We start from the raw sequence: 25,257 nt of genomic DNA, 5'->3' as shown, positions 1-25,257 counted from the left end.
ATTGAGAGTCAAGAGAAAATTCCTCCTGGCAAATTTCGAGAAAATCGGTTAACAAAGAACAACCTTATTGCGATATTACTGGAAATCGGACGAACATATATATGGGAGCTATATCTAAATCAGATCCAATTTAAACCAAACCCTATGTATATTGTGATAGTCATCGAAGAAAGCGTTGTGCAAGATTGGTCAATAAATGTGCTTGTAGTGGCTCTAGGAGTGAAAACGGGATGATATATACATATGAGAGCTATATCTAAATCTGTACCGATTTCCATGAAATTCACCAGTAATGTTGACAATCGTAAAGAAATCCTTTCTGCCAAATTTCGAGAGAATCGGTTGACATATTACCATTTTATTGCATTATTACTGAAAATCGGACGAACATATATATGTATGGGAGCTATAACCAGATCTAAACCGATTTTTTCCAATTTCAATAGGCTTCGTCTCTAGGCCGAAAAACATGCCTGTTCCAAATTTGGAGACGATCGGATGAAAACTGCGTCCGACAGACGGACGGACAGACAGACAGCCAGACGGACAGACAGACGGGCATAGCTAAACCGAATCAGAGAGTGATTCTGAGTCGATCGGTATACTTATCAATGGGTCTATCTCTCTTCCTTTCGGGTGTTACAAGCTAATTCACTAAGTTATAATACTCTGTACCACAGTAGTGGTGTAGGGTATAAAGATCAAGTCGTGGTTCGAAAAACATGAGGCTGGCAGTTGGTCGCATAGAAGGACTTTATAAGTGTCACTAACAAAGTACAGATCGAGAGGCGTGCTGGAGGATGCGGAAAATGCGTGGGAATTGTTGAATTGACAGGGAAAAGCCCCAAGGAAGACATTTCAAACTTCAAGCCCGTGTCCTGTAAAACGCTAGAGTTGAAGCCCCAGCAACCACAATGTCTGAATAAGCAAGAGAGAGAGGTTCAAGGAAAGAGAAACAATTTTGCGTATCCGTACGGTTGTTTTGTCTATAAACGCACCGCACTAGGAGATTGTTATAGGCAGCAGACACCTCAACAGAAACATACTCAATAGGGCCACCTGCGTTAGACTTTATACACAACTGAGTATTCAGTTAGTTTCTCACATACAGAACGGTGCCGCCCCCATGACGTAATGCACACTATATCCTGAAAGATCAATAAACGCATCAGGTGTTGACTGATTCAGCCACGTCTCCGATACACACACTATATCAATTTCAAAATCATCTTGAATTCGTCAAGCTTTTTATTCAGTTTTTAGGCATTAATATGACAGATATTTAATCCATTATGTTGTGTAGACAATATCCTGATATGAGCGGATTAGATAAGTTCAATCTTCATAGTTAGTACCTATTCCCATAACTCTGACTGTTAAGTTTAGTTTCCACTCTTTCATTCTCATTCTCCCTACTTAATCTAATGTTTATGGATGTGCGTGCTTGTGTGTGTGTGTGTGTGTGTTTCTGATGTGTATTTGTATTTTCTTCTTGGAAGAAAAGTAATTTCGTTTATAGTTTGAACTCACCCATGGTAGTTGATATAAATAGTTTTTAAACGACAAAAGAAAACAACAAAAAAAAAATAGAAATAGAAATAAGACAATTGCTGTATGTATAGTTTTTAATTAGATTCCTTCTTTTCCTATTGCTTTGCAGTTCCGAATGGGGCTTTAATTAAAATCCCAGTATTTAGACTTTGCAAACAGTCACTGCAAGGGCATATGACGAATTCTGACCAAGGCTAAAAATCGCCAGCTCTGGACAAAAGTTCCACAAGCGAAGTGCAGAGTCCATTAAATCATCGGCAAACACTTGTCTTTATCACTTTGGATAGTTTTAAAAAGTTTATATGTTTGAACAGTTTTTTTTTTTTTAATTTTTTTGGCTGTTTGTTTTTTGGGAGACTCAAAATGTTATCTTTTACTTGGGTTCGTACTCAAGTGCCTCTTCACATCTCTCATTCTCTTATAACACAATATGTCCTTTGCACAACCGCATTTAGTGGCGGGGTCCACAAGAAAAAAACAAAATTTATAAACAGACAGCAACTTTACTCTCGCCCATGTGTGTGTGTGTGTGCGTGTGTGTCAAAACTCTTAACTGTCTGCATATGTGTTGGCCGCTTCTCCAAAACGGATGAGTTGGAGGATAACGTTGCACAGAAAAATTTTCCTAGTTGAAATTTATGATATTGTTAAGCAAATATGAAAGGACTCCAGCAAAAACAAGTTTTTTTTATTTTTCATTTTTTACCTTTGAGTAGATATGCATAAAAGTTTCCATAGCCAAATGTTGTTGTGTTGTACAGAGCGAGTTTATCAAAAAGTTGGCCGGCGGCAAAGGGTTACATAAACATCCTTGCAAGTCCTTATCCCACACAGGGTTATAAACATAGAGGACTCAATTAAAAATAATTGCAATTTAATGGCTTTATTTGTTTGAAAGTTTAGAGGTACAGAGGACTCTCGAAGCTGCTCCAAATCGAGTGGTACCATAATAGAAATTTATTTTTTTTCTTACTATAAATATAAATGAGCATTTTTTTATTGAATCATGTCGTGCGATTCAAGAATGCAAAATAAAAGACAAACAATGAGGGCAAAGATTTCATTTGCGTCAAATATGGGTCAAGTAAATAACAAATAAATGGCGGAGTACTTGAAAACATTTTTGATTTTGTTGAAATATTGTGCTTCAGCATGTTTATAAATATTCAAGTATAAGCAAGTAAGGGAAGGCAAAAGTAGGGCAGTGCCGACTGTAAAGTACTCTCCACCTAAGTTGGACAATATTTTAATATGGAGGCAATATCCAAATCTGGGTATTACCCTCGCTTGAGGTAGAGTTTATCAAGTCTGTGCTATATCTAAATCTGAACCGATTTGAAGAAAACTTCCAAGACATTGTTATAGTTGATAAGGAAAGCGCTGAATGCCTGCGTTCAATTCCTGGCGATAAAAACGGAAAAAATTTAAAGCGGTGGTGATCCCCCCTTAATGCTGGCGACATTTGCCATGCGTGGTCATGTAAAAAATTCTCCCCAAAGTAATAACGCACTGCGGTACGTCATTCGGACACGGCTATAAAAAAAGTCCCTTATCATAGAGTTTAAACTTGAATCGAAAAGTTTTCATTGATGTGTGAGAAGTGTTCCCCACTCGGTTCCTGGGTAAATTTTTACACCCTTCCCAAATACCTTTCTTTTGAGTCCTATATTATCCTACTGGTAAATACTAATGTAAATATACGCCTCTTGCTCTACTTTCAAATACATTTTATGTGAGCCCCATTATGGCGTGATCGGTAAATTAATTCTGTTTGAGGGTGGGATGGACCTGTGAGAGTGCAAAAAAAAAAAATTCGAACGAATCGCATTACCAATCTCCGAGATCTGGTGGTTTTGAAAATTTGGGTAATGAGAAGTGCTTCTTAGGGGAGGGATGGTACTCAGACATTTTGAATCAATTGTGGATATCAAATTCGTGCTGCACTCCCAAATCCATATAATGTGGGCCCCATATTGCCAAGGTCAGTAAATATGAGATGTTTAGAGGGTGTTTTGTGGCTATGGCGGCCACCAGCACTTTGCCCTGAAAATAGATATCAAATTCGTTATTTACTCCCAAATACCGTTGATTTGAGCCTCACATTGCCATAATCGGAAATGAAGTTCACACTTGGCTCCAAAATTGGATATAAAATCCGCTTTTTACTCTCATATACAATACATTTCATTTGATTCCCATATTGTCATAATGGGACAATCAACCTATTTGACTTATATTTGAAAGGAAAAGTGCCACCTAGACTTGAATAAAAATTTTAATGTCATATTCGTAATCTACTCCCAAATACCTTTCATTTGAGTCCCATATAGACATGATCGACGAATATGCCCATTTGGGGGTACTTGGGTGTGGGGCGTCCTCCAATTACTAAGACCTAATTTTTTATGCCATATTGGTAATCCACTGTGGAATCCTTTTCATGTGAGGCCGATATTGACATGAACTTCGAATATATCTGTTCAGAGGAGTTTTTGGGTTGGGGACGCCCGGTGGGTACTAGGACCCAAATTTTAATACGGTATTCGTTTTCTAGTCTCCAATAACTTTCATTTGATACCCGTATTCTGCATATCGGTCCCCCATTCGATATCTAACAAGTAAAAAGTCATTAAGTTCGGCCGGGCCGAACTTTGGATACCCACCACCTCGGGTATATATGTAAACCGCCTTTCATCAAAATTCGGTGAAAAATTCATAACTTATGTCCCATATCAGTTATATTAAAATATGTTCCGATTTGGGCCAAATACTAATAAGTACAGTAGATATATCTAAAAATAAAACGATCTGAACCATATACGACACGGATGTCGAAAAGCCTAACATAAGACTTTGTCAAATTTCAGTGATATCGGATTATAAATGCGAATTTTATGGGGCCAAGACTTTAAAACGAGATATCGGTTTACATGGCAGCTATATCCAAATCTGGACCAATTTGGGCCAAGTTGCATAAAAATGTCGAAGAGCCTAACTTAAAGCACTGTCCCAAATTTGAGCGAAATCGGGCAATAAATGCCTCTTTTATGGGCCCAAAACCTTAAATCGAGAGATCGGTCTATATAGCAGCTATATCCAAATCTGGACCGATCTGCGCGATATTGCAAAAGTATGTCTAGGGGCTTAATATTACTCACTGTCCCGAATTTCAGCGACATGGGACAATAAATGAGCATTTTATGGGCCCAAAACCTTAAATCAGGAAATCGGTCTATATGGCAGCTATATCCAAATCTGAACCGATCTGGGCCAAATTGAGGACAGATGTCGAAGTGCCTAAGACAACTCACTGTCCCAAACTTCAGCAAAATCGGATAATATATGTGGCTTTTATGGGCTTAAGACTCTAAATCAGAGGATCGGTCTATATGGCAGCTATATCCAAATCTAGACCGATCTGAGCCAAATTGACGAAGGATGTCGATGGGCCTAACACAATTCACTGTCCCGAATTTCATCAAATTGGATAATAAATTTGGCTTTTGTGGGCCTAAGATCCTTAATCGGAGGATCGGTCTATATGGCAGCTATATCCAAATCTGTACCGATCTGGTCCAAATTATCGAAGGAAGTTGAAGGGCCTAACACAAATCCCTGTCCCAAATTTCAGCGAAATCGGATAATAAATGTGGCTTTCATGGGCCTTAGACCCTAAATCGGAGGATCGGTTTATATGGCAGCTATATCCAAATCTGAACCGATTTGAGCCAAATTGACGAAGAATATCGAAGGGCCTAACATAACTCACTGTCCCAAATTTCAGCAAAATCGGATAATAAATGTGGCTTTTATGGGCCTAAGACCCTAAATCGGCGGATTGGTCTATATGGGGGCTATATCAAGATATAGTCCGATATAGCCCATCTTCGAACTTAACCTGCTTATGGACAAAAAAAGAATCTGTGCAAAATTTCAGCTCAATATCTCTATTTTTAAAGACTGTAGCGTGATTTCAACAGACAGACGGACGGACATGTCTAGATCGTCTTAGATTTTTACGCTGATCAAGGATATATATACTTTATAGGGTCGGAAATGGATATTTCGATGTGTTGCAAACGGAATGACAAAATGAATATACCCATATCCTTCGGTGGTGGGTATAAAAATTATGTAGCCTATGTTTCCTTCCAAACAAACCTACACAATCTGTGAAATTTTTAAGAAATTCAGTTCAACCGTTTTTGATTCTACGGAACAAACAAAAAAAAAATCGAATCAGAAAGTGAATATTGTCAGAAAGTGTGAATATTGGTTGAAATCTGTATTTACCTCACCCTTATAGGTGTAAATCACCCTACTCATATATGAGGCATTCTCTAGAAAAAAGCCACTTAAAAAAGTGCTCAAATGTTTTTTTTTTCAGGAAAAAAACAATTAAAAGCGTGCTTAGTTAACGCTTCTGTTAACCGATCAAAGATAATCGAGAGACAGTCTCACACGGGAGCTATATCAGGTTAAGGACCGATTTGAAGCGTGATTGGCACATATGTTGAAATCCATACAAAAAAAAACTCCTTGCTATTTTTCAGTCAAATCGGACAAAAATTGCGTCTTGTCAGGGCTCGAGAAATCAAATCGGAAGATCGGTTTATATGGGACCTATATCAGGTTATAGACCGATTTGGACCGTATTTATCACAGCTTTTGAAAGTCAGAACAAAACACTACATGCCAATCTTCAGCCAAATCAAAAAAAAAAAAAAAACAAGTAAAAGCGTGCTAAGTTCGGCCGGGCCGAATCTTATATACCCTCCACCATGGATCGCATTTGTCGAGTTCTTTTCCCGGCATCTCTTCTTAGGCAAAAAAAAGGATATAAGAAAAGAGTTGCTCTGCTATTAAAACGATATCAAGATATGGTCCGGTTCGGACCACAATTAAATTATATGTTGGAGACCTGTGTAAAATTTCAGCCAATTCTTATAAGAATTGCGCCCATTGGGGCTCACGAAGTAAAATAGAGAGAACGATTTATATGGGATCTGTATCGGGCTATAGACCGATTCAGACCATAATAAGCACGTTTGTTGATGGTCATGAGAGGATCCGTCGTACAAAATTTCAGGCATATCGGATAATAATTGCGACCTCTAGGGGTCAAGAAGTCAAGATCCCAGATCGGTTTATATGGCAGCTATATCAGGTTATGGACCGATTTAAACCATACTTAGCAAAGTTGTTGGGTATCATAACAAAACACGTCGTGCAAAATTCCATTCCATTCGGATAAGAATTGCGCCCTCTAGAGGCTCAAGAAGTCAAGACCCAAGATCGGTTTATATGGCAGCTATATCAGGTTATAAACCGATTTGAACCATACTTGGCACAGTTGTTGGATATCATAACAAAACACGTCGTGCAAAATTTCATGTCAATCGGATAAGAATTGCGCCCTCTAGAGGCTCAAGAAATCAAGACCCAAGATCGGTTTATATGGCAGCTATATCAGGTTATGGACTGATTTGAACCATACTTGGCACAGTTGTTGGATATAATAACAAAACACGTCGTGCAAAATTTCATTCCGATCGGATAAGAATTGCGCACGCTAGAGGCTCAAGAAGTCAAGACCCAAGATCGGTTTATATGGCAGCTATATCAGGTTATAAACCGATTTGAACCATACTTGGCACAGATGTTGGATATCATAACAAAACACGTCGTGCAAAATTTCATTCCAATCGGATAAGAATTGCGCACTCTAGAGGCTCAAGAAGTCAAGACCCAAGATCGGTTTATATGGCAGCTATATCAAAACATGGACCGATATGGCCCATTTACAATACCAACCGACCTACACTAATAAGAAGTATTTGTGCAAAATTTCAAGCGGCTAGCTTTACTCCTTCGGAAGTTAGCGTGCTTTCGACAGACAGACGGACGGACGGACGGACGGACGGACGGACGGACGGACGGACAGACGGACGTACATGGCTAGATCGACATAAAATGTCACGACGATCAAGAATATATATACTTTATGGGGTCTCAGACGAATATTTCGAGTAGTTACAAACAGAATGACGAAATTAGTATACCCCCCATCTTATGGTGGAGGGTATAAAAATGCGGCTTGTAATGGTTCAAGAAGTCAAATCGGGATATTTGTTTATATGGGAGCTATATCAGGTTATGGACCGATTCGGACGGTACTTATCACAGTTGTTGGAAGTTCTAACAGAACACTATGTGCAAAATTTCAGACAAATCGGTTAATTTCGGGCATATATATATGCCCGAAATAGATATTTACCACCAAATTGTTCACTATAAATATGTGTGAGGTGAATACTGAGCTCAATGTGATGCTCGGTGGAGAAATGATTCCGACCAATAAGTGTCCCAAAATATTTGGCGTTACATATAACAGCTCTTACACATTCTTCCCATATGCCGCAGCAATTTGCGATAAAGTAGAAACAAGTCACTTGTCAGTAGCATTGGGGGTGCTGACAATGAAACCTTGTTCACCACGTACAAAGCTCTATCAGTTCAGCAAAGGGATAAAAATTCCATATTAATCGATTTTATACCCAACAACGTGCTACAAAGGGAATAGCTTATGGATATGAACGGTATTTTGGGATATCTATTTCCGAACTTATTGCAAATTTTGCCCATGAATATTTCACTAAGGAACAGGGGCAAACTTCTCACATATCAATGAGTACAGCCGAATTCAAGTCTTAAGCTCAATGATAAGGGGCCTCCTTATTATAGCCGAGTCCGAACGGCGTGCCACAGTGCGACATTTCTTTGGAGAGAAGGTTTACACATCACAAATGTTGCTAGCATTAGGAGGGGAAAACCACCGCTGAACATTTTTTCTGATAGTCTAGCCAGGATTCGAACCCAGGCGTTCATGCTTACCTTTGCGCTACGGTGGCCTCCACCAACCTTATAAACAATATAATCATATGTACATCCTTGATCCATGTAAAATTCAAAGACGATGGAGCCATGCATGTGGAGCCATCACGCTACTGTCTTTTTTGCACAGAATTTTGACAGCGGCTGGTTAAGTACAAAGATGGGCTTCTCTGAGCCACATATACCCTGCGCTCATTGAACTCCAAGTCTATATTATACATATCTTCTGATTTAAGATCTTGAGCCCATTAAAGGTTCATATGTTACCCAATTTCGTTGAAATTTAGTACTCAGAGTTGAGTCTGAACCCCTGACATATGTGCCACGAATATGATCCATATCGGCTTGTATTTGACATAGCTGCCATAAATACCGATCGTCTGATCGGTATCTCCGTGAAATTTGGGACAGTGGATTTTGATGGACCTCTCTCTCCATATCAGTGCCGAATATGTTTAAAATTAAACCATATTTGAATATAGCTGTCATTATTTCTTGCCTAATTTAGTCTCGATTGGATAATAATTTCATCGGTCCATCTCCCAACTGAACCCCTTGGAGACATCTTTGATCTGATTTACTTGGGTTCAAGGGTTCATTAAACCTTGCACCACCACTGTGGTACAGGGTATTATAGATTTGTGCATTTGTTTGCAACGCCAAGAAGGAGAAGAGCTAGACCCATCGATAAGTATACCGATCGACTCTGAATCACTTTCTGATTCGATTTAGCCATGTCCGTCTGTGAGTCCATGTATTCTTCTTATCAAACTGCATGTCGTATTTGTGGTCCGATTGTCCCAAAATTTTGCACATGTCACATTTTTGGCCCAAGGACGTAAGATATTGATTTTGATAAAAATCGGTTCAGATTTAGATATAGCTCCCATATATATGTATGGCCCGATTTCCACTTAAATGGTCATAGTAGCTACAATCAACCGATCTGCACAAAGTTTGGTACGGACTGTTTTGTTACTGATCTTAATATATCTGGAAAATTTCATAAAAATCGGTACAGATTTGGATATAGCTCCCATATAAATCTTTCATCCGATTTGAACTATTAAAGCTGTAGAAGCCACAATTTTCGTCCGATCTTTGCCAAATTTGGCATGGAGTCGTTTTTGTAAAGTCTCAATGTATGTGCAATATTTCGTAAAAATCGGTTCAGATATAGATATAGCTCCTATATATATCTTTCATCCGATTTGGCTTTTTAAGGTTGTAAAAGCCACAATTTTGGTCCGACCTTTACAACATTTTGCATGAGGTGCTTTATTTGACGTAAAATTTCGTAAAAATCGGTTTCGATTTAGATATAGCTACCATACATATCTTTCATCCGATATGGCATTTTAAGGTTGTAGAATCCACAATTTTCCTAATTTAGATATAGCTCCAATGTGTATATTCCATCCGATATGGACTTTTAAGACAGTAAAAACCACAATTTTGGTCACATCTCTACAATCTAGGGCGTGAGATGCTCTATTTGACGTCCCAGTATGTGTCATTAAAATTGGCACAGGATTCGATATAACTCCCATATAAACTTTTATCCGATATGGCCGATATTAAAGATGTGGAAATCCAAATTTGTTGTCCTATGGTAGGAAAATCTTACAAGGTCCCAAATTGCCATTTCAATTGGTATCCAAATTAAAGTCTGACTAGATTTCGAGATAAGTTCTACATATAAAAGGTACTACATGCACTATGTGGTATTGGGTATTATATAGTCGGCATCGCCCGACTTTTGCCTTTCCTTACTTTAAATCTGATTTACCTGCATTTTTGATTGTGAATTTCTCCATAACTTTTATAATGCATTTGCGATCGTGTCCCAAAGATTTTGGAAAGCGATAGCTTAGTTTGTGAAATTCGTACCATCCAAACTGTATGCCTATGGCATTATCAAAAGCTTAGAATTCCCCTTCATATAAACATTTATTGGACACTAACATCAATATAGCAAAAAATTTCTTTTTTCGAAAATCTTAATTAAATTTTTATAAAAATATGTTAGGCACATAATTCAATATTCAGAAGCCATTGTCATTTTGCTTCTATTGCAACTTGTATAGATTTTTTACACATTATAAATTTTATTGTCAAATAAAAAACCAACTATGCTGCTGCTTTGTGCGAATAGTAGATACCGGTATATAAGGCATAGATGATCTTAAAATATTTTTTTTTTTATTAATTAAGTATACGAGACATAAACGAGTGTTACCAAATGTAATCAAGTTTTCCCATTTATATGTCAGTGTTCTTGAGAATTATTATTGGGTTCTCTGTGTGTGAACTGAGATAAACATAAAAAGGACATCATCGTCTTTACGAGAGTGTTTTGTATCTTCCACATCAAAACATGTGTCCTTTTGTTGGATTATGTTCAACGACCTTGTATGGCGCGCCGTGGTATTAAAAATTATATGTTGTTGTTGTTGTTGTGTTGCTCTTGGGTTGTGTAGTCAAACACAACAATTCATTCACCCATTTAAGCAGCTATCCATCCATCCACATCCATTCATTTCATTGGATTGGATTGTAGTTGCTTGCAAACTGCGAATTATCCAAGGACTAGAGCCAGTGTTCCTTGTGGCACCCTTCATCATAGAATGATGGCATCGTTATAACTGCAAAACATGTGTGACTTATTGAAATCTTTGACAAGAGACCGCGTTTAGTAACTTCTTTAAGAACAATGAAAAAATGTTCAAATTTTGTTCGTCTATTTGTCCAAATAATGAATGGAATGTGGAATTCCCTCCATAGCCTATTTAAAGGATATGTCTTCCCATAGGTAAGGTTAAATGGGTTGCCCATCAAAAGGTTGGGTTCACTCCGAGATCATTTATTCCCCAATAAGTGGAATGTAAGCTTAGAAGAAGAAGAAGAGGTATAAGACCTTAGATCATAAATCAAGAAACAAGCTAGGAGGTGATTGCATGCAAATTTATATGTGAAATCCCACTGAAGTGTTGGCCAACACCCACCCACCCAAATGTCTCAATCGTCTTTGTGTACGGCAAAGAGGAGTTCATAACAATATAGGCATGGAGGAGTTTCAAGGTGTTCCTCGTTGGAATCATGACAATCTTTCGATGTATTTGAGATAACCCAAAGAGATACATTTTCAAAGTCCAAGAAGAACTGCTTCCACAAAGTTGAGGGCCTCCTGAAATTGAATCGGACAGCACCATAAGTGTTCAACTAAGATAGCATTTTCCCTACACATCTCTTTAAACAAAATCGGAAAAGCTTTTCTAATAGCAATAAATGCTGTACAGTTAAGGTGTCAGCTCAATAACAAGGAATATCGGAATCCGAATTTCATAACCCAAAGCAACACTTCTTTATGCAGCAGTTGTATATTTAGAAGAACCTGTTATATAGTGTCCTAGACTCAGGGTATTTGAAATTCGTGTTCCACTTAATTTCATTTTTTTTCATCAGCAAATATTCGAAAGCATTTTGCGAGCTACTCTGACATTTGTCAGACATAACTCATGTTTTCAACAGATGATGATGTCTTCATTTTCCTTCTTCCACGAAAGGAGAATTCAATTTATTTGCTTCTTCTATTTGTGAGAAAACTATAGTAGTCACTCACACTCCCACTCACACTTTAGACACACATATACAAATACTCATAAATATCTGAGGGTGAACATCTTAAGCAATGCGATAAAAATTCATAACCCAAAGCATAGTTTTATGACGCACATGTAAGCACTTGCGAATGGTTATGGAAGCTATGATTAAACTTAAGCAATGCCTTAAGGACATCGTGCATTTGACTCAGGAGTAAGATGTCACACAAGGTGAATGTTTACTATTACAGTAGAGGATCATTTGGTGGCATAACCTTGCAGTTAAATTGTAACTTGGCAACATTCAAGACTTCTGTGCAATTAAAATGGTGGCGTATAGTTTATGGATAAAATAAAATGTTCATGGTAATATTTAAATATTCTTGGTAAGTACACTCATAAAAAAAAACTCTGTCCATAACTGCTTATTAACTTAACAGCATTGATTAAAGTTCCATTTTCTTAAGTACTCATCTAAAGATTTTTGGAATAGAATTTTGTTCCCATGAACTTTATATTATTTATTCCATACTCCAAGTTTGGAACTTAAGTTGTCTACAAAATATTTATACACAGTTGTTTTTGTTGCGAGCTTTAAATTTTAACTCGTTAATCGATTTGCGGGTTTCACTAAAAGCATTTCAGCGCATTGCCGCTTGTGGACTTCCACATCGTCATACTCCTTGAGGGCTCCAGTTTGGAGCTGCATTGTAGGGCTTAGGAAGAGTGTGTCCGACCCTACCATATTTTCTCAACTCGTTCTCTTCGTTTCTATTCCGCTCATAATGTTCCTCATTAGATAAGGTCCTGGGCCACCATATTTGGAGAATTTTTTAGAGGTGACGATTTATGAAGCTTTGTTGTCAACTTGAAAAGAGGGTGCGGGTATTAATCCACCCCATGCCACTATGGACATACACCCAAGCCAATAATCAGCTTGTTGTGCTGATTATTGGCTTTTTGGTAGCTATGTCTAAAAATAAACCGATCTGAATCATATACAACATGGATGTGAAAAAGCCTAACATAAGTCAATGTGTCAAATTTAAGTTAAATCAGATTATAAATGCTCCTTTTTTTAGGGCCAAGACTTTAAATCGAAATATCGGTCTATATGGCAGCTATATGCAAATCTTGATTGATCTAGACCAAATTGCAGAAATATGTGGGGGGGTTTAACTTAAATCTCTGTCCCAAATTTCGGCAACATCGGACAGCAAATGCGCTTTTTATAGGCCCAAAACATTAAATCGAGAGATCGGTCTATATGTCAGCTATATCCAAATCTGGACCGATCTGAGTGAAATTGAAGAAGGATGTCGAAGGGCCTAACACAACTCTCTGTCCCGAATTGCGGCGATATCGGACAATAAATGCGCTTTTTATGGCCTTAAAACCTAAAACAGAAAGATTGGTCTATATGTCAGCTATATCCAAATCTGGACCGATCTGTTTCATAATGCAGAAGTATGTCAAGGGGCTTAACTTAACTCACTAACCCAAATTTCGGTGACATCTAGCAATAAATGCGCCTTTCATGTGCCCAAGACCTTAAATCGAGAGATCGGTCTATATGACAGCTATATATAAATCTGGACCGAACTGGGCCAAATTGACGAAGGATATGGGAAGGCCTAACACAACTCACTGTCCCAAATTTCAGCAAAATCGGATAATAAATGTATCTTTTATGGGCCTAAGACCCTAAATCGGCGGATCGGTCTATATCAAGATATAGTCCGATGTAGCCCATCTTCGAACTTAACCAGCTTATAGACAAAAAAAAGAATCTGTGTAATGTTTCAACTCAATATCTCTATTTTTAAAGACTGTTGCGTGATTTCAACAGACAGACTTCCAACGCAAATCTGGATTGGTCCAGATTTGGATATAGCTGCCATATAGACCCATCCTCCAATGTAGGGTCTTAGGCCCATAAAAGCCACCTTTATTAGCCGATTTTGCCGAAATTTGGCACGGTGAGTTGTGTTAGGCTCTTCGACATCATTCGTTAATTTGGCCTAGATCGGTCCAGATTTGGATATAGCTGCCATACAGACCGATAATCCGATTAAGGGTCTTAGGCCCATAAAAGCCACATTTTTTATCCGTTTTTGATGGATTTTTAGACAGTGAGTTGTGTTAGGCCCTTCGACATTCTTCGTCAATTTGGCTCAGATCGGTCAAGATTTGGATAAAGCTGCCATACAGGCCGATCTTCCGATTTAAGGTTTTGGGCCCATAAAAGCCACATTTATTATCCGATTTTGATGGAATTTGAGACAGTGAGTTGTGTTGGGCCCTTCGACATTCTTCGTCAGTTTGGTTCAGATCAGTCAAGATTTGGATAAATCTGCCATGAACCAATTTGCACCATACTTAGCACACAAAACATCTTATACACAATTTTAGCCAAATCGGATAAGAATTGCGCCCTCTAGAGGCTCAAGAAATCAAGATCCCAAATTGGTCTCTATGGCAGCTATATCAAGTTATGAATCGATTTTAACCAAGCATATCATAGTTGTTGGAAGTCATAACAAAACACCTCATACAAAATCAGATAAGAATTGTGCCCTGTATTGTCTTAAGAAGTTAAGACCCAAGATCGGTCTATATGACAGCTATATCAAAACATGGACCGATATGGCCCATTTACAATCCCAACCGACCTACACTTATAAGAAGTATTAGTGCAAAATTTCAGGCGCCTAGCTTTTCTCCTTCGAAAGTAAGCGTGCTTTCGACAGACGGACAGACGGACGGACGGACGGACAGACGGACGGATGGATGTACGGACGGACAAAAAGACGAACAGACGGACGGAGGGACAGACGGACGGACAGACGGACGTACACAGACGGACGGACGGACAGTCACTCTAGTGACTTAAACTGTCATGACGAACATACAATATATAGTTTATGGGGTCTAAGACGAATATTTCGAGCACACAAAACATTTTTATAACATCTCATAATGAATGATACGTTTTCTAATAGACTAAATAGCAAATTAATATTTTGGTGTGGCGCAAAGACAAACATGACAAAATTAGTATGTCCTTACACTATGTTGTTGGTTAACAAAAATCACAACCCACTAATTTATAATTGTTTTTTGGAATTCAGTTATAACTTTAATTTAGGACCCTAATTGTAGGTCTGAACGCCATTATTTCTTTTGAGTCAATCGTAGTAGTAGTTATTGAAACGTTCTGTTAATTGCATGCTTAAATTTGTGAACTATTCCATTTCCGTTTTATAAAACTCAAAAATTACATCTACTCACTCGCCTCCCCACAAAACAGCAACAACCTATTCAATGTTCATTTTCAAACTTCGCTGCATGACTGCGTACTTTTCCATGGCCATCATTATTTTGCTGAGCAGGGCGCTACAACAACTTTTGTGAAACACTTGCATTTTCATTAACTGCATAATTGTCAAAACCCCCCGCCGGCAGGGGCTGCCATGGGTCCCTGCCTCATCAAAAGTCCCAGGAGTTTGAGCATAGTTGCTTTACAGCGATAAGCAATAATAACAATTTATGTGGCACACTGATGTTGTACATGCACACACATATGTGCACATTTCAACATACAAACGCACAGCCGAACTAAAAGGCTTCTCATGCAGCAGTATATAATTAAAATTATAAAACGTCACTGCAATCGTTTTCAACTAAAATAACTGTAATTTCAACTCAGTTAATGGCAACATGTGAAACATAACTTAGAATTGCTTTCAATAGTCGAGTCGAATGGAGCAACGCTGCTGCTGTTGCAGCTGTGCATGATATAGCGTCAGCGTTTATTCAATGGCAGGTGCCAACGCAGTGCAGTGCAGAAACATAATTGCCACAAATCCTTTTGTCTTTGTAAATAATGATAAATTATTTCACATACACGCCATACACATGTACACACAGGCAAAGAGGTGCATGATTTCAAATGCACACACACTCACACACCATTATGCTTGTTTACGCCCCTAGACACTCCTTAGGACGACATGGTGGCATAACTGATCTAAAACTGTTATGACACGTACAAACAACCGGTCCCGCCCACCTTTAGATAAACACATACGTGTGCAGCAATTGTGAAGTTATGCGTGTGATATAGTGCTCCACACACTGGTTTCAGTATACTGAGAATTTTTACTTAATTTTCTAATTATATTTAATTTTAAAAAACAGTTCTATATTTGTCTACGCAAATGAAATTCAAATGTCGTATTCAGAAAAAAACGAGTAAAAGCGTGCTAAGTTCGGCCAGGCCAAATGTTATATACCCTCCACCATGGATCGCATTTGTCGAATTCTTTTCCCGGCATCTCTTCTTAGGCAAAAAAGGGATTAACGAAAGGATTTGCTTTGCTATTAGAGCGATATCAAGATATGGTCTAATTCGGACCACAATTAAATTATATGTTGGAGATCTGTGTAAAATGTCAACCAATTCGAATAAGAATTGCGCCCTTTGGGGGCTCAAGAAGTAATATAGAGAGATCGATTTATATGGGAGCTGTATCAGGCTATAGACCAATTCAGGCCATAATAAATACTTATGTTGATAGTCATGAGAAGATCAGTCGTACACAATTTTAGGACAATTGGATAATAAGTGCGCCCTCTAGAGGCTCAAGAAGTCAAGACCCAAGATCGGTTTATATGTGCTTGGGCATATTTACCGACCATGTCAATGTGGAGCTTAAATGAGAGGTATTGGGCGGTAGAGCAAGAATTGATACCCACTTTCGGGACCAATTTTTAGGGGGTCAACCCCTTTCCCAAAATACCCCACAAAGAGCAATTTTTTTCTGACCATCGCAATATGTTGCTCAAATAAGGGTATTTGGGAGTACAATACGAATTTGATATCCAAATGCAGGACCATGTATTTAGGGCATCACCCCTTTCTCAAAACACCCCCAAAAGGTAAAAATTTTTCGACCATGCCAATATGTGGCTCAAATTAAAGGTATTTGAGATAAGAAAACGAATTTGATAACTTATTTTGAGGCCATGGACAAGTATCTGGGGGACCACCTCACCCCCGAAACACTCCTAAATCAGACATCATGAGAATGTCGGGTTGAAATGAAGTATTTTGATAATGGAGTACACCTTACATCCAAGCTTAAATTCGTAGACCAATAAAGATCAAGTGGGATTCAGATAAAGGCGCTTATATTGTTAAACTGTTAGTCAAGTTTGCATGGTATTTCACTAAAGGATCCTTAATTGTCGAAAATAAATATTCCAAGGAAACTTTTGTTCCATATAAAGTAAAAGAAGGCGCAGCGGAGCGGGCCCGGTTCATCTAATATTAAATAAAATGAAATTTCCAAGCCATTCTTTATTTGAGATATTATCAGGCATTACTTTCATTTTGAAATTTGTCATAAATGTTGACTTTCTATCACATATCCTTTCCCTTTGCTTATCTTCAAAGCTTAAATATTAAATTTTAGACTTTGGGTCAAATATTTATATTGTCGTCCTTCATTTTTGTTTTGTTTTTTTTTTTTGGCAAAGAATGTGAAATTCTTGTTAACAATTCATGACAAGCCATTGTGGAAAAATGTGGCTAACATGGTGTGTCAACGGAACCAAGTATTTGACAATTGCTGGCACACGTAACTATTCACGTGAATATGGAATATGGTCCCCTCCAAACCCCTCCCACCATTCGGCACAGGGTCAATGAAACATTCATTAACGCTGGCGACAGGATGTCAAGCCAAATAAAGGATAACAATCACGTAGCTCATATTATCCGGGTGTCACACTGTGCGTGCATGGATCAAAGTGTGTGTGTGTATGTGTGTGGAAACGGAAACTCTTCTAATGCCGGGACAATTATTTAATAGAATAACAACAATAAATACATCATCATGTCTCAAATTATACACTAAAATATTAAGGTAAACCAGAATTTGAATTTCTCTTAAAGCTTAAATGTATTTTTCACCATACACATACTCTTGCCAATCCCGTGTGAGTGTGAATGATGGCTTTAGCATACAACAGTAGGCGGGCGTATCCTTCCGCAAATTGCCTGCATATACAACAGTGCCAAGAATTGATGCTAGTTTCGTTTACTACTTACTTTTTGAGCGTGGCCGCCAACGCCAGATCGGGTCGAACATCAAAGCGACTCTGCATATAGAAACGCAATAAATTATCGCGTTCGTTTTCACGCAATCCTTCATCCAGAGCCTCAGCGCCCAACGAATGATACGACTCAGACTCGGTGATGCCAAATAATAAATCATAGCTGAAATGAAAACAAAAGGCAAAAGAGCAATGTGAACAACCATTAAATGTGAGACATTAAGCAATGCTATACATGTGCGAAATGCTTATTTGTGCATGTACGTTCTTGCCTTGGCATGCAACTTCATGTATCCAGTCATGTGAGGTGAATGTGCAATAAACGTTTGTGAGTGTTGTTTATTTATGACAGAAATAAATAAATTATAGCAAAGCGGTAGCAAGTACCATGAGAGTGCTTCCTTAAAATGTGTTGATTATTGAAGTGGGATCATCCCAAGTTGTAATAAACTGTAGATTCACAAGACCACACCATGATATATAAAAGCATTAATGTTTATTTCTTCATTCTATTTGTAATACTGCCAATTATTGGGGGACCTATACTTGTGAAATCGGATAGGAATTGGGCCCTCCAGAGGCTAATCAAGATAGGGAGCTAATCCAGATTTTTAATCACAATAAATATCATCAATGTTTACATTTAAAAACTCTAAGCATACAATATCGTACCCTACAGATGATCGTAATCGTAAGATCCATGCACATGGGAGCTACTTAAAGTTGGTTTATAAAATCGAATAAAAATTGCATTCTCCAGAAGATGACGTTTCTGATATATCAGTTTTTAGACCATACTTGCTAATGTATGGACATTTCTAATAGAACTCATTATACTTGATATTTTTATTGACCCATCTTAATGTACTTATGAGGCTTTATACCAGCATATATGTTAAATATTAGTTATATATACACCATTCATTTCACATCCGCATGGCGTTTGGTAAACACAACATCTAAGTCTGGCACTACGAATAAAAACCGCTACGTCACAATGACAGCTTCAAAGGTAATGCCACAAAATGATGTTCAAATGTGATGTCGATGTCGAGACAAATTTAGTGTTGAAGCCACGTTGTCACGTAGAAAATGCACTCATTTATCGCACATTTGTATAAACGTCTATTCAGGGTGAATGCGAAAATTTTAAAACTGAAGTTTGCGTTTCAGTTTCGTTGGCATACTTCTTAACATATGCAAAACCAAATATTGTGATGGTTCGAAATAGCAAAACAGCTTTTAACAACTAATTGTAATAATGAAATTATAAACGACCACATATGTCGACATTTACAAATGAAATCACTTTACGAATTAAATGCCTAATTAGTGTAAACAGCTTATTCTGCAAGGGTAATGTTGTTGGGAAATATGGTTATTATATTCACTGTTATAGGATTAACAATATAAATAATACTGGCTGGCACGTTGTGCTTCGCTACATGGCTTGAAATATCACACAAGATATATTATTTTTCCACAAGTCCTTTCCACAAATCCTTTCTGGATCAATATTGTAATTTTTATACCCTCCACCATAAGATGGGGGGTATACTAATTTCGTCATTCTGTTTGTAACTACTCGAAATATTCGTCTGAGACCCCATAAAGTATATATATTCTTGATCGTCGTGACATTTTATGTCGATCTAGCCATGTCCGTCCGTCTGTCCGTCCGTCCGTCCGTCCGTCCGTCCGTCCGTCCGTCCGTCCGTCCGTCTGTCTGTCGAAAGCACGCTAACTTCCAAAGGAGTAAAGCCAGCCGCTTGAAATTTTGCACAAATACTTCTTATTAGTGTAGGTCGGTTGGTATTGTAAATGGGCCATATCGGTCCATGTTTTGATATAGCTGCCATATAAACCGATCTTGGGTCTTGACTTATTGAGCCTCTAGAGTGCGCAATTCTTATCCGATTTGAATGAATTTTGGCACGAAGTATTTTGTTATGATTTTCAACAATTTTGGCAAGTATGGTTCAAATCGGTTCATAACCTGATATAGCTGTCATGTAAACAGATCTGGGGACTTGACTTTTTGAGCTTCTAGAGAGCGCATTTCCTATCCCATATGGCTGAAATTTTGCATAACTTATTTTATTCTTACTTTCAACAACTGTGCCAAATAAGGTTCATATTGGTTCATAACCTGATATAGCTGCCATATAAACCGATCTTGGGTCTTGACTTCTTGAGCCTCTAGAGTGCGCAATTCTTATCTGATTTGAATGAAATTTTGCACGACGTGTTTTTATATGATATCCAACAACTGTGCCAAGTATGGTTCAAATCGGTCCATAACCTGATATAGCTGCCATATAAACCGATCTTGGGTCTTGACTTCTTGAGCCTCTAGCGTGCGCAATTCTTATCCGATCAGAATGAAATTTTGCACGACGTGTTTTGTTATGATACCTAACAACTGTGCCAAGTATGGTTTAAATCGGTCCATAACCTGATATAGCTGCCATATAAACCGATCTTGGGTCTTGACTTCTTGAGCCTCTAGCGTGCGCAATTCTTATCCGATCAGAATGAAATTTTGCACGACGTGTTTTGTTATGATACCTAACAACTGTGCCAAGTATGGTTGATATCGGTCCATAACCTGATATAGCTGTCATATAAACAGATCTGGGGATTTGACTTCTTGAGCTTCTAGAGGGCGCAATTCCTATCCGATTTGGCTGAAATTTTGCATGACGTATTTTATTTTTACTTTCAAGAACTGTGTCACATAAGGTTCAAATCGGTTCATAACCTGATATAGCTGCCATATAAACCGATCTGGGATCTTGACTCCTGGAGGTCACAATTATTATCCGATATGCCTGAAGTTTTGTACGATGGATCCTCTCGTGACCATCAACAAACGTGTTTATTATGGTCTGAATCGGTCTATAGCCCGATACAGATCCCATATAAATCGTTCTCTCTACTTTACTTCGTGAGCCCCAAGGGGCGCAATTCTTATACGAATTGGCTGAAATTTTACACAGGTCTCCAACATATAATTTAATTGTGGTCCGAACCGGACCATATCTTGATATCGTTTTTATAGCAGAGCAACTCTTTTCTTATATCCTTTTTTGCCTAAGAAGAGATGCCGGGAAAAGAAGTCGACAAATGCGATCCATGGTGGAGGGTATATAAGATTCGGCCCGGCCGAACTTAGCACGCTTTTACTTGTTTTTTTCTTTTTTCTAATGTATGATTCTTACATTGCTTTCAAAATCCCTTCATTGGAGATTCACATTGTCCCTGTCTGAATGTCAGTTTTGGGCATATTTGGAGGCCCCCGGCTCTTAACTCCTAATATTTGAAATCGGACTCGTACACTACTTCTAAAGATCTTTAATGAGAGTCCCATGATGTCTGGGTTGATCTGCATGTCTGTTTTGGTATCTTCGGTGTCTTTATTAATATCTTAGCTTAGTATTCCCAATCCATTGAACTTTCATTAAACCTATTATGACCCATATGGTCTTAATGGCTCTACAGAGTAGAGTAGAGTAGAGTAGAGTAGAGTAGAGTAGAGTAGAGTAGAGTAGAGTAGAGTAGAGTAGAGTAGAGTAGAGTAGAGTAGAGTAGAGTAGAGTAGAGTAGAGTAGAGTAGAGTAGAGTAGAGTAGAGTAGAGTAGAGTAGAGTAGAGTAGAGTAGAGTAGAGTAGAGTAGAGTAGAGTAGAGTAGAGTAGAGTAGAGTAGAGTAGAGTAGAGTAGAGTAGAGTAGAGTAGAGTAGAGTAGAGTAGAGTAGAGTAGAGTAGAGTAGAGTAGAGTAGAGTAGAGTAGAGTAGAGTAGAGTAGAGTAGAGTAGAGTAGAGTAGAGTAGAGTAGAGTAGAGTAGAGTAGAGTAGAGTAGAGTAGAGTAGAGTAGAGTAGAGTAGAGTAGAGTAGAGTAGAGTAGAGTAGAGTAGAGTAGAGTAGAGTAGAGTAGAGTAGAGTAGAGTAGAGTAGAGTAGAGTAGAGTAGAGTAGAGTAGAGTAGAGTAGAGTAGAGTAGAGTAGAGTAGAGTAGAGTAGAGTAGAGTAGAGTAGAGTAGAGTAGAGTAGAGTAGAGTAGAGTAGAGTAGAGTAGAGTAGAGTAGAGTAGAGTAGAGTAGAGTAGAGTAGAGTAGAGTAGAGTAGAGTAGAGTAGAGTAGAGTAGAGTAGAGTAGAGTAGAGTAGAGTAGAGTACTGATTGAAGCTTCTATGGTACTGATATAATTTGGAGAGTACCTGACGCCGATGTTGGAAGTCATAACGGAAGTCTTTGTGTCTATTTCTGCTAACTCGGATGAAAATAGGAGGTTTTAGAGATTCAAGAAGTCAAATCTGGGATTCGGTTTATTACTTACTTACTTTAATTGGCTATGACAGAATATTTGTTCCACTAGCCGAACGTTGAAAGGCGTTCCAAGCGGATCGATCTTCTGCACTCATTCTTAAATCTCTGACACCAAGTTTCGAGGTGTCTTCCACCACTTGATCTTTCAATCGGGCTTTTGGTCGTCCTGGTTTACGTGTACTACCGTGTTTGCCTTCAAAAGACTTTTTTGGGGGAGACTATTCATCCATTGTGACAACATGACCTAGCCAACACGGCCGTTGTATTTTTGTAACTATGCTGTCGTCGTAATACAACTCACACAGCTCGTGGTTCATATGTCGCCTATATTCTCCATTAACGCAAATTTGTCCATATATTTTACGAAGAATCGTTCGGTTTATATGGGGTCTATATAAGCTTATAGTCCGATTTAGATCATACATGCCACGGATGCTGAAAGTCTTTGGGAAAAAGTATTTCAGCCGTTTCGGATAAAGATTTAGACCTTTAGGCTGGAGATCGGTCTATATGGCAGCTATATCTAAATATGGACCGATCTAATCCATATTTAGGTCAGATGTCGGGAGGTTAGAAATAACCAACTGGTTTTTTAATTTCAGTAAAAACGGGTAATAAATAAAGCTTTTATGAGCTTCAGACCCTTTATCGGGCGATCTGTCTATATGTCAGCTATATCCAAATATAGTCCGATCTGAACCATATTTGAGTCAGATATCCGGAGGCTTAAAATAACCCGCTGTTTTAAATTTCAGCAAAAGCGGATAATATATAAAACTTTTATGAGCATCAGACCCTTTATCGGGAGATCGGTCTATATGTCAACTATATCTAAATAAGGACCGATCTAATCCATATTTAGATCAGATTTCGGGGGGCTTAAACTACCTAAAGTTTCAAAATTCAGCAAAATCGAATAGAAAATAATGTTTTTATGGGCATAAGACCCTTTATCGGAAAATCGGTCTAATAGCTGCTATATCCAAATATGGTTCGATTTGGCTTATTCTCTTGAATAGGCCAAATCGGACTTAACCAGCGTGCATCAAAAAAAAAACGTGTCTGTGCCAAATTTCAGCTCAACATCTCAGTTTTTGAAGGCTCTAGAGTGATTACAACAGACGGACGGACAGACGTTGTCCAAATCGGAAAATCAATCAGATAGGTCCATATTAAATATTTAATTTCCCATGAACAATCGTCTTAGAATTTTTCGACGATCCGAAATATATATACTTTGAAGGGTCGGAAATTGACATTTTGATGTGTTGCAAACGGAATGACTAACTGAATTTACCCCCTATACTACGATGAAGGTGGTATAAAAATGATTTATATACTGCTATGCTATGTGTGCTAGGAAAAACATGCTTGATGGTGGGGACACTAAGGTCGGCCAGACCGAACTTGATGTGATTTTAGTTGTTTAAAAGTTTCTTTCATAGGCTTTTCATGGAATTGCTTTCAACCTTTTCTTACTTCGTACACACGTGAGCTAATCTCCACAACATTCCATTAATATTACAGAATATTATCACTTTTTCCATGTGTCTTTGTGTCTATATGTACAGAAAGTTACATCCGCTCCCTTTTTGCCATCATTTGCTTGAGTATCATTGTGGCTTAACATTAGTGATTAAATTTTGTCTCTCTCCAACAGTGCTTTTTTGTACATTTCCTTTAGTTCTTAAAACATAAATAAAAGATAGTTTCGAAAGAATCATTTCCTTTTTAATTAGAAATTTTCTTTTAGCTATCAATTGTGCTTTAGCTGCTTTGGCATCTTATCGTTTCAGTATTGGCATTTACTCTTGCCCATGGCTAATGCCAAACGTAAATTGCAGCTCTCTTTGGTAATTGAAAATTCTTCAAACTTCCTTTACAGATTTCTGTGTGTCATTAAAGACGAGCTACACCATGTTTAATCTCTCGATGGTTTGAAAAGTTAAACAGGCAATTTTTCCACTTACAGTTGTAGGGAAATCAGCTTATTATGGCAAAGGTATTGTGAGCATGCCTTGCTCTTTTTTTTCTTGTTTAAAAGCCGGAAACAGCTTTTGTTGAAGTAGGATTGCAAAGCCTAAAAACAAACACTTCAACCTTATTATTTTCATTTAAATGTGGAAATACAAAAAGGAATTTAAGACTAGCTCAGTCTTTTGGATGGCGCTTAAGCCACATGTATTTTGTTTTTGTAAATCCTAATAATTAAATTTAAAAAAGTCTTCCCCTTGGATTGAATACATTAACTTTTGTTTAAGAGAACGACAATACAATAAAAACATTGTTGTCCTATTCTACACTCAAAAGAAAAAGTGAATGCTGAACCTGATATGACATATTTTGGTATTATTGGAACAAGAAACGTGACATATAGTGTAGAGACATTCAAAACTGTGAGAGTTATATAAACTATTTTAGTGGTCTGATTTGGATTATACTTAGAATGGATGTTAAATTTCTTACTTCGAATGAATGTTAAATGGCTTACTTCGAATGTATGTTAAATGTCATTCGATCAAACTCAAAATTTCACTAAAATTTGCTAGCTCCAAAGCTCAATTCGTTTATATGCAGATATACCTCAACGTATTAGAATTAACCAACAATCCCAACCGGCCTTGCAAATCACGACTAATCGTTTCAATTACCTACCAGTACAACTTTGCAGTGACATTCTATCCAGAACGTCGGACTTGTACTGGAAAGGACTTAAATAAAACACCACAGCAAAATTTTTGCTTCCAAAGATGTATAAAAAAAT

General features: G+C 37.9%; 1 protein-coding gene across 8 annotated transcripts in view; it reads right to left on the bottom strand.

The window, feature by feature from the left end:
* Window positions 1-25,257, bottom strand: part of LOC106095633 (uncharacterized) — a 219,967-nt gene that overhangs the window by 104,214 nt on the left and 90,496 nt on the right. For all 8 annotated transcript variants that reach the window (XM_059361970.1, XM_059361973.1, XM_059361975.1 and 5 more), the window contains one exon: window positions 18,163-18,330. In XM_059361970.1, coding sequence (XP_059217953.1) covers window positions 18,163-18,330 — 168 coding nt within the window. The remainder of the gene's footprint in view (window positions 1-18,162; window positions 18,331-25,257) is intronic.

The sequence above is a fragment of the Stomoxys calcitrans genome, chromosome 2, assembly GCF_963082655.1.
Source record: "Stomoxys calcitrans chromosome 2, idStoCalc2.1, whole genome shotgun sequence".
NCBI classification, from domain to species: Eukaryota; Metazoa; Arthropoda; class Insecta; order Diptera; family Muscidae; genus Stomoxys; species Stomoxys calcitrans.
This window is presented reverse-complemented; position numbering and strand designations above follow the sequence as displayed.